The sequence below is a fragment of the Lepeophtheirus salmonis genome, chromosome 14, assembly GCF_016086655.4.
Source record: "Lepeophtheirus salmonis chromosome 14, UVic_Lsal_1.4, whole genome shotgun sequence".
In the NCBI taxonomy this organism is placed as follows: Eukaryota; Metazoa; Arthropoda; class Copepoda; order Siphonostomatoida; family Caligidae; genus Lepeophtheirus; species Lepeophtheirus salmonis.
Window position 1 is genome coordinate 3,693,120 of NC_052144.2, and position 14,585 is coordinate 3,707,704.

Here is a 14,585-nt window from a genome sequence, read left to right on the forward strand (position 1 = left end):
TATGTCTATTGAGGACCTTTGGAGATTCTGTCAAGAAGAGTGGACCAAAATCGATCCCAGTGTTTGCCTCAATTTGGTAAGGACTTATCCCAAGAATATTCAATATTTGAAGAAAGCAAGAGGCCATGTCACAAAGTATTAAGTCATTTTGCTTTTTGGGTATGAATACTTATGAAACGCCAAAAATGATATTTGTTAATTTAGTCCGAAAAATGAATAAATAATTATATATTTTTAGGAAGAGTAGTTTTTGATTGACTACCGATATTCTAAATGGGTTTGTAGATCCAACATGAACATCATATTATGTTTTCTTGGCATTTTTGTGAGGGAACGAATATTTTTTGGGGGATCTGCAATTACAAATTGCTAAATGACATTAAATTTATTGCAAATAACTTTATTTTAATATAACATAAATGCAAACCAACATAAAAGTAATAATAATCACATCTAAAAATAATACATAACCTATAAATAAATCAAAAAATATTTCAATTCTCTTATTATCATAGTTTTTTTACAAATATTTGATCAAATCATAACATTGCTAATACTTTAAAATGTTTGTACGGGTATGTTATTAAGAATACTAAGTAAAGGATATTAGCTATTAAATATATGTGGCAAAGGATAAAATAGAAATGCATGCAAAAATTTATTCATATTTTTGTCAAAATAAGGTCTTAGTTCCCCTAAAATAAATCCATATCCTTCATTCGATTAATAACTTCAAATTTGAGAACTTTGTTGGTTTTCTCAGGATCCATTTCTACAACATAGATAACATCCCCATATTGAGAAATTGCCAAATCGTGAGGTTGAGAAATACCCTAGAAAAAAAAATGTAAATGTATAATATTAAAGACAAAATTTCAAGTAACACTGCGATGCAATAGGGCATGATCAAACTTAAAAATATAAACTATGTGCAAGATGTTCAGACAGTAACAATCTGTAGCTTGATGTTGAAAATAGTTGTTTGAAATAAACGACTTCTACTCAGAAGAATTTTCCCAGCTCCTCTATGTGAGTAAAATGGGGTTATGTTAATATTACCATTAAGGGAGTTGTATTAATTTGCTGCAAAGTAGTGCCACTCTCTTTCGCTTTCTATAAAAACTCATAATTAATGCCGATTTTATGGGTTGAGTATACTCAGGACTCACATAGAGTAATCATTCTTTCCCTCAACCTTTACTCCAGAAAGAAAAACAAAAGGTTAATATGATTAATTTTATCATAATTAGAAATGATATTTGAGTAAGAGCGCAAGGAGAAGGCGGGAGCAAAACATATGTTATTACCCAATTAAGACTTCTTTTTAATATAAGCTGCCTTTTTTTATGATTATCGGGTAGAAAATGGATGTTTGCTATAAAAAAAGAAACCTTTTACATTTAGAATAGCTTTAGTACAAGGAAAATATCATAATTACATATAAATTCATATAATATCATTATGTTCGGGGAAAAATAATTTCGTATGTTTTGTTCATTATTGGTCCCATCGGAGCATACGATACAGTGTTGGGAGGGTGTGAGTTTAAACTACAAACGCTTTTAAAACAGAATAGTGCTTGTTCGGCTCAATCGAGAATAATTGTGCATCGAGTATGAAGGTCTCAAAATAAGAAATACGCCATATTTTATATTTCTACTACCTTAAAGGGAAGAACACTTCGAAAGAGACCAAGGAAATTTATAATGTATACGGGGGCGATATTCTTTCGGTTCGTGTTGCACAAGAGTGACGAGCGATTTTATTTTTCTCACCCTCAATTCTACCCTTTACTGTGAATAAACTCAACCATTTGAAGCTGAAGATTAAACAGAACCGGTTAGCATTGAGAAAAAGGAGACAACGCCAGGTTGCACACATCTTTAATGACAGCTCTTGGAGTTCGGATAGGAAGTTCTCATGCACCCACCCTATATTCCAGACATGACACCAAGAGATTAAAACTAGTTCCTATCTACAGCCGGGGAGTACAAATTTGGCCTCAATAGAGGGCTGTGAAAATTGGAGGTCCGAGTTTTTTGCCAATTGGGACAAGGTCAGTATGAAGTTGGATTCTTGTTGGCAACAACCTATTGAAACAAACGGGACATACCAGGTTGGAATTGGATGATTGTAACACTTCTTATAAAGCATTAAAATAAAGTGAAAAATATAAAATTACTTTTTCCTCAGCCTATTATATTTATTTTATTATGCATGTTAACACCCCCAAAACATATTAAACAATGAACAAAAGAGAAGAAAGATCATAACTAAAGAAGAGATGTGTGTAAAGAAAAAACTAAGTATAGCGATTTAAAAGTAAAAACGGTTGATGCCTGTGCTCTTTCTTCTTTTTTTATTCATTATTTGATAAGTCGTGGGAGTGTTAACATCTCCCTCTAAAAGAAGAATTATTGCCTATCTTGGGTGTAAATTGATTTAAAAATACATGATGAAAAATATATGAAGCGATTAGCTACACCGGTAAATATGACCGGTTCTCCCCTTAAGGACTTTAGCGTTTAATAATTATATTTGTAGATTTTACTAGAATAAAGTTAGGCAATTTTCTGTACCTTAGCGAGTAAGAGTTGGCTAGAAGTGGCCGAGTTGTAGAAGTGCCTCATATTCACAATATGCGCTACTCCACCTTCGAGAGAGAGCTTTTTGGTCTCAGAGAGGCCCTACATCAGTTCAAATATTTCATTAAATGATGTCCTATTGTTGTATACACGGATCACAAACCTCTGATTGATGCTATTAAGTCCAAAAATCCTACATGGTCTAATACAGTTTAAAGTTATTTTAGAGAAGTGTCCGAGTACGGAGCCATTATGCGTCTTATAAGCAGGAAGGACATATCCCTGCAGATTTTTTGTCAAGGATTAATAATACTATGGCTAATGTGATTATTGGGAGGAATTTGCTTCTCTGCAAGAGCATGAGACCATTGTTCTAAATAAAAACCGCAAAGTCCTTGAGATAAATATATATGAAGCGATCTGTTACGTCCCTAATCCTATACCACGGCCGGTTGTACTTCCATCTTTAGTAATATGAATAATCAAGCGTGTATACTCTGAGAGTCATCGGAGAGTACAGGCTACTATTACAAAGATTACCGGCTGTTATTTTTGGGATGGACTCGAGGGTGATGTAAAGGAATGGATCCGTGGTTGTGATACATGTACGAAGACTAAAATAACAAGTAACCTACATAAGGAATCCAACTATAGTGGATGTACCCCCAAAAAAAGTTCCATCACCTTCACATAAATTTAGTTGGGCCATTCACACCAGTCGATGGCATGAGATATTTGCTTACAATAATTAATTGACGTACAATATAGTTAGAAGCAATACCTCAAGGAAACACTACGGAACCTATCATCGCAGAAGTTTTTCGAGATAGGAAGTAATCTGGGTCCGACCTGGAAAGACAGTTTTGCTTAGAAGTGTGGAAGTTAATGTGTAGTAATCTCCACATCAATTGTAAATATACCACGCTTTATCATCCCCGGGCTAATGGACTAATTAAGAGAGCACATAGGACATGAAAAGAAGTATTGAAAGTTGGCCTAACCGAGACTCAAGAAGGTTGTCTAAATGCACTTCATAGAGTGTTATTCTTTCTGAGAACGACTCAAAGAAGTTATACCCGTGTTTCTTCGGTCCAAGAAGTATTTTTGATTTTTATTATTAGCTAGTCATTTATTCTTGTAAAAATAATATTACAATACTAAGAGTTGATAAAACAATGTAATAATGTAAATGTAATAGGGTTAAAAACACTTAATAAGAAAGCATAACATAAATAAAATCAAGATTAATAGAAATACAAGGTTAGACCATTATGTAATAGGGTTTTGCCACAATTTTCGATTTGATATATTGTACCGACTGCTGTGCAAGACAGGCAGATTTTGACAAAACACACATCCAATCATAGTCTATGACGTCACTTTTGTTGGAATTACTCATTTAATTAATCTTAGGGACTGCTGTGTAAGAAAAATAGATTTTGACAAAACACACAACCACTAATCTACTATGACGTCATTATTAAAAGCGTGGTGGAAGTCAAACATCAGTCGTACACGCGTTATAGCCTAACCTTATATTTCTATTAAGCTTGAAATAAAATAAATCATTAACATTAAATATATGAAAAAGATTATAGAGGCACATTATAATTATTTATCCCTCCCTTCCCCTCTTTGAATATAGATATAACATATATACTAGGAGGGAAACAAAAACAGGTAAATCTGATAGGAAAGCTACCACGCGACTGAAGAGACAAGAGGATCTCGACTCAGTTCTCATTAACAAATTATTTATAAACACCCTTGTTCAAAACGGTTGAAGCACCCTCAATTGTCTTGCTACGGCTCCGGTTAATCCGATAGGCTTGCAACAACATTAAGGTCCTTACCTAGCACCTATCAGCTCGAGAAGATCCGGCCCCGGTAAGTCCTACCAGATTGCTGAACTGTGCACACTTCCTCAGCAGCCCCGCAGACGTCTCACTGCGATCCTAAACTTACAACTACGCCTTCCGCACTACCCTTGCTACTCTGGGCATACTGCGCCTGTCTCTCAACTAAGCCGCCACCTCGTCGCCCAGAATTATGTCACCTTCACGTAAGCCAACACCTCATCTGCCTCACTGATATCACCTTCACTAAGCAAACACCTCGTTGCCCATATAAGCAGACAGCTAACGCCAGCCTTAGCCGACACTTCGTCACACTCAAACTCGAAGTCAACTCTAACTTTGCCGACACTACGTCGCACCCCTTGACTTCAACTTCACATAAGCGACACCTCATATCCCTGAATGAGGTTAACTTCACGTAAGCCAAGACCTCGTCGCCCATATAAGCCGACACTTCGTCACCTTCAACTTCGACGTTAACTCTAACTAAGCCGACACTGCGTCGCACCCATGACTTCAACTTCACTTAAGCTGACACCTCGTCCCCTCAATGACTTCAACTTCATGTAAGCCGACACCTCATCGCCCTCAATGACGTCACCTTCTCTAAGCGGACACATTGTTGCACATATAAGCAGACAGCTAACGCTCTGCGTTAGCCAACACTTCGTCACCTTCAACTTCGACGTCAACTCTAACTAAGCCGACACTGCGTCGCACCCATGACTTCAACTTCACTTAAGCCACACCTCGTCGCTCTCAATGAGGTCAACTTCCCGTAAGTCAACACCTCGTTTCCCATATTAGCAGGCAGCTAACGCCCTGCGTTATCCGACACTTCGTCGCCCTCAACTTCGAAGTCAACTCTAGCTAAGCCGACACTTTGTCGCACCCAATAAGTTCAACTTCACTTCAGCTACTCCTCGCCGCCCTCAATGACGTCTCTTCACTTAAGCCGACACCACGTCCCCCACATAAGCGGACAACCGTCTTCCTGCATAAGCCCACACCTCGTAACCCTCAACTTTGAAGTAAACTCTAACTAAGACGACACTACGCCGGCCCCAATGATTTTTAGCCCTACTTCAGCCGACAACACGTCGACAAGTTTCACCTTCCTAACACTATTGCTGCCCTCCTCAGACGTTTCTCCTTCCTCGTCACTGGGGGATACTAGAAGGAAAGTGTTCGTCTCAATACATCCTGCACCTCCCTATTCTACAGCATCACAGTTTGGATTCCTAGTAATGTTGATGTCCCCTCCTGTAATAATAAACATAATTGTATCATCTTACAATTAATTCCGAGAAATAGTTCGTTTTATCCTGATTGGGGCTTTAAACTGCATTAAGTCTTTTTTTTTTTCCTCTTAAAAATACTCAAATCAAAAACCACATAATCAGCATTGTCATCGATTTTTGTAACCATAGGTTGTAGTATATTTTTGACGATAACCAGACACACCTAGAGAGATGGGATGACTATTATCGAGAGATAAACGTTACAAGTTGAGTTATTTTGTCAACCGTGCGTCACATAGAACTACTATATCCGGAAATTGTAAACAATTAAGATAATTAATGACCTTGACAGCCCTGCCATAGGAGGCTATCGAGTCAACGTTATAGGAAATAAAAGAAACCATCAGAAATCAGAGCAATTGTACATATTGTTTGCTTTGTTGTTATCTGATTGGTCTCCGTTGAAGTCTTCTTCACTTGCAGAGAAACAGATGTAGTTGTTTTTGTAAAGCCACCATCTTTGAGGGCCTCTATGTTTTCTATCAAGGGGAAGTTGTCTTGAAGCACTGCCTGCTTATCTGGGCTTAAGTTGTCAGGGGTTGGATATTTCATCGCAGTTTTCTAATAATTTGAAGCGTTTTGACATGGAATGATCTAATCGGAAGCATTTACAGCAATTTTTCTTCGCCCTCTCAAATTTGAGTTTGATTATTTTACTTCTAAAGGGAAGAAGTGAATGAATGGTCTTTGGGTGACCTTGGGCCACAATCAGCAAGTTGCTCGAGCCTAATGTCCTACCTTCAGCTTTTAATGCAGGATAAGCTTTAATGTTTTTTCTGCTTTAACCGGTCTAATAAATTGTATTTTGAACAAATAATTCGAGGAACTCCAACAAAGCAATCTATGAATAGATTGAAGGTTTGGGTAAGTGTCTCAATAGTTCTTATTAAATTTAATGATTGTAATTTATTTTATAGCTTCTACTCTAGTGGCTCGGAATCCAGTGCTAAAAAGGGGGGAGTAGTGTAGCGATTAGCTACACCGGTAAATATGACTAGTTCTTCCCTTAAGGGCTTTAGCGTTTAATAATTATATTTGTAGATTTTATTATAATTAAGTTAAGCAGTTATGTATAAATCTAAGCGAGTTAGTGTTCGTACTGAAACTGCCAAATATATACAAATTTAAGTATAATTATAATTTTTTCCTTGCACTAATACTATTTTAAATGAGAAGGCAGTAATTCATTTTCTCCTTCCAAAATTATATAACAGACAGCTGATATTTTCATAGGTATTAATTCAGTAGTACCGTAAGTCTTGCTCCCGACTTTTACTTGCACTCTTAAAAAAAGGAACATCTCAAATCATACATTATTTTGCCCATTGCTGAGTATGGAGGGGTAACTTTTTCATCTAATTTCTTTTAAATTTTTTAAAAATTAAAACAAAAGACACTTATGTGTTAAACTAAGAAAAGATCGAAAGGGGCAATGCTAGCTTTCATCATTTAGGGGGGCTTAGCCCCCAAAAGTTATCAACACCGTAATATAATAACGTTTAGAAAAAGGTGTATTATTTATATATATATATATGTATATTATTAAAAAGAATGTTAGAGGGGGATTCAGTAACTTAAGTGGAAAAAGGCTCTAGCAACGCCACTGCACTCGAGTCTTCAACAATTCATCCGAATTATTAGGAGGATAAAAAGGTAGTTTTACATTAAATGTGGGAATATTCTAGAGAGATATTAAATATAGATTAAGGTATTGTGAAAGCTAACGATAATTGATTACAATCATGTCTTCCCTTCATTGCTTTAACCATGAATTGAAATACAAGACGTGTTACATCCTCATGTCCTTTACTTACACTGATTCAAAATCATGTCCTTACCAACATTGTTGATATCAATATCCAATCTAATTCTACTTACAAGAAGCCTCCGCCACACTTTTTTGATGTTGGGTCGATAGAATTACATTTGTCGCATTCTGTCACTGTGTTATCAACCAACTTTTTTGGTATTTCGTCCAATGATTGTTTGCATAGTGGAGTGGGGTGTCTATCCCACGATGGTACATCACATGGCCTCTCTTCACCAATTTCTCCAACACTTCTTATCACTGCCACACCTAACTATCCATGTACTGGGGACTCGCATCATTATGTCGACTAAGTTTTTCTCAGATCTGACCAGCTCCACCTCCTAAACTGTTCCAGGAGCTCTCCAAGTAGTGCAACTCTTCTTTTGATAAATATTTCCGATATACAGTAGCAGAGTCCGTCTTAATGGATAATTTTCCCGCCGCACTTCATTACGATATTAACCCCATTGATAACGGCATTTAACTCTGCCAGCTGTATATGAGCGCCGTCTTATTTCTTTCTGATCCACTCCCCATCATCAATTCTTTATCTATCCTCTTTATCTATCACACCAAAATTACGGTTACTGAATTTTTAATTTTATCTACGACATCACGAAGCATTCCGCAACTTGAACTAGTCCCTCACATGATCTTTTCAAAAATCACGGTTCATACCTGCCAAGACAAGTGGCTCTCAATACCATCTTGTTATATACCCGCTCACATATGTATTCACCTCACCGTGTCTCCTCCATCTCAATCTACCTTATACACCTTAATTCCTAATCAGGCTTTTACCCGTTCACTCTTTTTCCGTCCAATCGTACATTTTGTAAAATCTTTTCGTTCGCCGTTCATTTGTTCATAAATTTTCCCGTTCATTTTTCGGTTCAATCCTTCATTTTTATTTATTCATTTAATATTTACCTAATATAAAAAGTCCAATTTAAAAAAATACTCATTAATATATACCGGCCTTTTTGTTTCGTAATAAATAAAAATGAGCTTCAAAGGCATAGCTTACTAAAAGCAAAAAGAGAGGTCCTAAAATGATACTCTCAATTTTTATAAAATTATGTCTAATTTCTTCAAACTGTTTTTGTTTTTTTAACAGTCTCAAAATAGAGCCAGTACTTTTATTCAAGTCAACCTCCAATTTATTTCTACAGCCTCCCTCTTTTAAAAAATAGCTGAACCGAAATATTTTTTCTTTATTACCTTATTTACTGAAATGGTTTACCCGTGGCATAAACAATAAAGGCAAATGCTAAGTGTGTTGTTCATTGAGGGGTGCTATAATGGGTAAGAAGATGGAAAAAAAGGTGACACCAAACCTAACCGGACTTTCGACCCAGCCTCAATTTTTCCAACATATAGTTAGGCCAACTTATGCCCATAAAACTAGGGACTGATCGGTCTTTAATTGTCACACCCAGTCTGTTTCCTTTTTTTCTTTTTCTTTTCCTGGCGGATTTTTTTTGGAGAGGCCTCCTCTGATTGGTTTTAAATTGCTTTACTGATATACAAACAGTGGTCTGAGTTTGTCTATATGTTAACTTCTCCAGAAAGATAGGCTCTGTTTTATTATTATTATTTATTTTTAGATACATAAATGCATGACTTGGGGGTGGGGGGTTGAGGGGTACTTGCCGTGTGAGAGGATAAAAAGAGTTCCAAACCAATTTTCTATATTTTAGGCTACAACCAGAACTGAGTGCACAACTCCGACCAGTTAATAACTGAATTTATTAGTAGGAAAATAATGAGTGCATATCAACGGTATACACTATAAAAATATTTTTGCAGTTGTAATATTTTTATTTTGTAACACTTGCCTACAGTTTTCTTTTTGTACATTGTTCAATTTTATATTTTGTATTGGCTATGGATGTTTCATTTTTAATCACACTGCCCAAAAGCAAAAATGATACAAAAACAATATATGGTCTATTTAATAGAGTTTGATCCTTTAGTTCCAAATATGTCCTTATTTTTTCTTTTCATAGGCTCGTGGTCTTCAGAAAATAACCAAACATTTTTGGTTATTTTTGGCTATTTTTAAGGTCCAAAGCTGTTTTAATCCCTCTGTGCTGAAGATAGGGACAAATTATGTAAATATATTTTAAAGCTGAACGGTAAAAAATTCTTAAATCATTTTCAAAATGTCTGCATCATCCTTTTAACTCGAGTTATCTTTGTTTGAAGTGGACAATAGTTGCTTTTTGTTCTGAGGCTCATAGCTTCAAGACGAATAGATTCAAAAAGCTTAAAAGTATTGCATTTCATAGTTGAAAGTATGAACTTTATTTATTTTTTTAAACCTCTCCAAAAACGCTCTATATCGTTGTCAATTTAAGAAAAGGCCACGACAATATTTCAAGGAAAAAAATCCTTTTTGAATTAATCTCATAATAAAAGTCCATAAGTATTCGTATGCTCTAGCTAGAAGAGATAAAAACAAAGACAAATAAGAAGAAGAAAGATAGAAACAAAGAGAGCGAAAAAGAAAAAGGATTTGCTCCGAGGACTCCCTTGAATAAACGTTTTTTTGGAATTCCTTACTCACTACGTGTATGCAACGAGTCCTTTTGTCTCCATGAAGCTTGAAATAATTTATTAATACAGTTTGAGACTTGAGGCTTAATGTTATAACAAATTGTCCTTTTTCTTCTTTTCTCTCTTTGTTTCGATCTATTTTCTTCTTCTCTGTCTTTGTTTCTATCTCTTCTAGCTGGAGAATACGAATACTTAAGGACTCTTATTATGAGATCAATTCAAAAAATGAGTTTTTCCCGCCACAGCTTACTAGGCCCATTCATTAAGCTATGCATGCTACTGGGCCTTAAAAACATAATTCTCTCTCTAAATTTATTAAATAATTGTTGGTGGGCAACTACTCAAATATATGACGATTTAATTTCATAGTGGTTTGGAGCTTCAGTAAATTAATTACCTTGAATTGGAGTTCACAATGAAAATCTATATGTATGTGTAAATTATATATAATACATTCCTCAAAAATAGAAGAAAAAAAACATTGCAGGAGGCGTAAACGGAAGTACAGAAGTGTTTTGGGGATTTTAAACGGGAGAAATCAAATGCATGTCATTTATGTTTAATGTAGATAAATTCCTAATATTTCACACAGTTTAAAAAAGATTAAAATTCATTGCTTCGTTTAATTTCACCATTTGTTCGAAAATAAGTCATCTCAAGATAGCCTTTAAAATTACAAATGTGGTGTAATGGATCAAATATAAGTTATAATAGACTTAAAAAACATTTATTTATCTAGTATCTTGTTAAGTTTCCATTTAATCTGTTCCTAAAACGTACATCAATTTCAACCCGTTATTAGCACTTTTAATCTTCCATACAGCACAATATGAAAGTCTTAATTTTTAACCAATCTTTTTTTTTTTTTTTTTTTTTTTCAATACATAATTATCATTTATTGTCTGGAGAGTGTGGGACGATATTCCTATATACAAATTTCCAATAATTAAAATCTGTGATCTAATAAAATATGATATTTCAATAAATCAAAACAACTTTCTTAAACATCAAGAAGATTGAATTAAATTTTCAGGAATTACTGAGAACAGTATGGTACAAAAGTTTATTTAATTATTCTATAATATGAAATACGAGTATATGAATATCTTCCCACGCTCTCCAGATAGATATTGAAAAAAAAAAGAGATTAAGATGAAGTAATTTCATATTGCGCATTAACAAAGATTGAAGGTGCTAATGTCGGTTTAAAATGAATTGAATAAAAACTTTACAAGATACTAGATAAATAAATGCATTAACGTCAATTATACCTTTTATTTGATCCATTACAACCTATATGTGATTTTGAAGGCTATCTTGAGATGACTTATTTTCGAGTGAGCTGTGCAAAAAAAACGAAGCAACGGATTGAAAAATATTTGACTAAGAATAAGAAAATGAACGCCGATTTTTTCCGTTCATCGTTAATTTTTTTTTTTTTTCGTTCGTTATTCATTCGTTCAAAAAAATAACGGAAAGAGTGAACACCGTTCGTTTTTCCGTTCAATGTCCAAGCCAGGTCCTAATACGCACGTCTCATCAATTTTCTCCGGGGGTTTTGTCTCCAGGCCATACTTATTGAGGATATTTATCATTTTCCCTCCTTCAATCTTGTCCAAGTTTATGATTATTTCGTCAAAGTAGTAATTGGTTGCTTTCGCCACTTCCTTATCCCTTGACAAGACATATACCAGAACATATTTCATAATTTGTGGTGTGCAATTCAACCGGAATCCAAGACGAAACATTTTATACCATTCTCCCCTGTAATTCCCCTTCATTACTTTTAAGCATTCCTTGTCAGCCTTAATTTTTATATAGGCTTCGCACAAATCCAGAAGAGCACTATTATCTGAGAACTGCCTCCAATCCCGTAGTTTTTCACCCACATATATCTGCTTCTGTATCACTGCATTCCACATAGTTCTTCAAATCCCTGGAGTCCAAAACAATTCTCAACTTACCTTTCCTTTTTTGTTCGACGGCCATGAGGGAATCACAACACCGTTCGTCCTTCTGCTTACTTCTAGCCAACCATTTTAGATCCATTTATTTATTTCTTGGTCGAATTTCCCCTTAATCCTATGAAGCATTGCATACTGCCCCACAACATTAATGAGTCTCGGTGTATTCTTCTCCTCCCACTTTACGGTCCATTCTTCCTCCTCAAATTTGACTACATAGTTTTTCCTACGAATACTCTCCGACCTCTCTTCGCTCTTCACTGACGCGCACACTCCGAGCCAACTCTTCCCTTGTCTATAATAACCTTGTACCTTCCCAGAATATCGTTTTGAATAATCAACTCCATTCCTTTAACCAACTTTTCGCTAAAAAGATACTTCACCATGTGTAACTGGCCTTTAACTTAAATTAGCACAATTGCTTCCGTACTGGAGTTCACAATGGATCTATCCACCACCATTACCTTTCTCTTAGATATGAATGTTCTTTCCATACCAAGCACTCACCCTGATAATTGTCTGGGAACAGCTGGTGTCTTTTCATCCCGGAAAGTATTATTATTTTATTTTTATGACGGTCTTTGTAATTATTACTCTATTCAAAAGACATATTTTACTTCGGTACTTGAACGATTAAAACGACATGTGTATTTTACTTGAACTACGCAACCTATAAATAATCAGGTATGTTCTTCTGAGATGCTTTTGATTCGTTATTGACAAGAGCACGTGACATCGGATGTCGTTGGATTTAAAATAATAGATAAACAATTTCAAAATATAATTAATAAATATATTAATATTATTATCATTTACTTAAAAAGTACGATTTTCCTAATACTTTCGAAATGAGCACTCCGAAGAGAAATCTTTTACTTAGTCATGTGTCTATCTGCTACTCGCCTCTTGTGAACTCCTTTGAAGGTTATTCCTCCCTTAGATTCCCCAAAGCCAAGGACATTCGTGCAAAAAGGATCCAAGCTTGTCATAGACAAGACCCATTAAATCCTGAAACTGCCAGTTTGTTTTAGACAATTTGAGGAAGACTTCTTTCAGAGAAATCTAAAGGCCGAACTCATGTCTAACTACGGAAGGATTTTTAGTTTTAGGTTCGGAAAACTTTGATACCAAATGATTATCCTGCTTTAATTTTGTCCATAATCTCGGCCACCTCAATTTTGGCATTCAAAAGGTCTGAGATCCTCTGCCTTTTTACTTCTTACTCACTCATGATGAAAGATTTGAGAAATGTTTATTATTGTTTACTTATGCAGAAAGGACAGGAAACTCGGAATATGAAGGAGAAAATCACAAAACCTCTCTATTTTAATAACATAATTAGCATTTATTAACAGTCCACATTTTACATCCAATCCCTGTAGGAATGCATTATTGTGATGGTTAATTATAATTAATAATTTCAGACGTATTGTACTAATCATCAACTGAGCAATTTCCCCTCCTTGCTTTCTCACGTGCATCATGCTGAAGAAAACGTGCCTTATTTTCATAGTTTCTGACAACGGAGGTACTCATGTGTGGAATTATGCTTTGGAAAATAAAAGTAAGTCTTGCCGTTTTTGCGGTTTCTCGTGCCCACTTCGTTATTTATGGCAAGTAATCCGCCACTCCAAAAACATCCCATCACATCAACAACTTAAAATTCTTCAAGAAACTTAAGATTCAAGGAGACGAAGGATAATTAAACGGCTCATCATTCAATATGGGCATAGCAAAGTTATTTGTGTCGTGTAACATCCCTTTAAATGTTCTGGATCATTCCTATTTCCCAAAGTTTATTGAAAATATACTGGAAAAACATTTTCCAGGTCGATTGGTTATTAACAACTTGGTTGGGGAAGTATGTCAAGGAGTTTTGAATAAATAAAAGAAGAGGTGGAAGAAAAGGATATTTTCATTGCACTAGATGAGACAAGAGATCATTAAGGGAGGTCAAATGACGGGTATTTTGATAGGACCTTTGGACGGACATTTCTGTGGGAGACCTAACCTTATTGACTTGATTGATATTGAGATTATAAATGCAAACAATGTAAAGAACATTGTTATAAGCTCAGTTTATAAGTTATTGGGAGAACATTTTGTCCCGTGTAGACTTAAAGTTTTCATCACTGATGCCGCCTCGTATTGTCTCAAAACAGGAGAAAAGACCCGAAAAAAATTCCCGGAATTGATTAATATGGTTCAACAATAGTTTCTTCTAAAGAACAAACTTATTTCTAATGTGAAAAAGATGTTGTTGAATTCTGGAAGAGTATTTACTGCTTATACGAAATTCCCCTCCCTCCATCACTCATTATAACAAGATAAAGAACTTCGTTAAAAGCAGTATTTTAACAGCCTTTTGATGAAGATTTGGCAGCAACTAGATGAGCACAAGAAGTACTTAGTAATTATTCCTTTTAAAAGAATTGTATTCCTACAGGAAAAATTTCATTAAATACCTTTGGCAATTACTGCGCTTGAGGAAATATTGCCTCTTCTTACCT

General features: G+C 35.2%; 1 protein-coding gene across 2 annotated transcripts in view; it reads right to left on the minus strand.

The window, feature by feature from the left end:
• Positions 1-384: 384 nt before the first annotated feature.
• LOC121129077 (peptidyl-alpha-hydroxyglycine alpha-amidating lyase 2) overlaps positions 385-14,585 on the minus strand; it is a 24,523-nt gene continuing 10,322 nt past the window's right edge. For both annotated transcript variants that reach the window (XM_071893609.1, XM_071893610.1), the window contains exon 6: positions 385-833. In XM_071893609.1, coding sequence (XP_071749710.1) covers positions 696-833 — 138 coding nt within the window. In that variant the 3' untranslated portion in view covers positions 385-695. The remainder of the gene's footprint in view (positions 834-14,585) is intronic.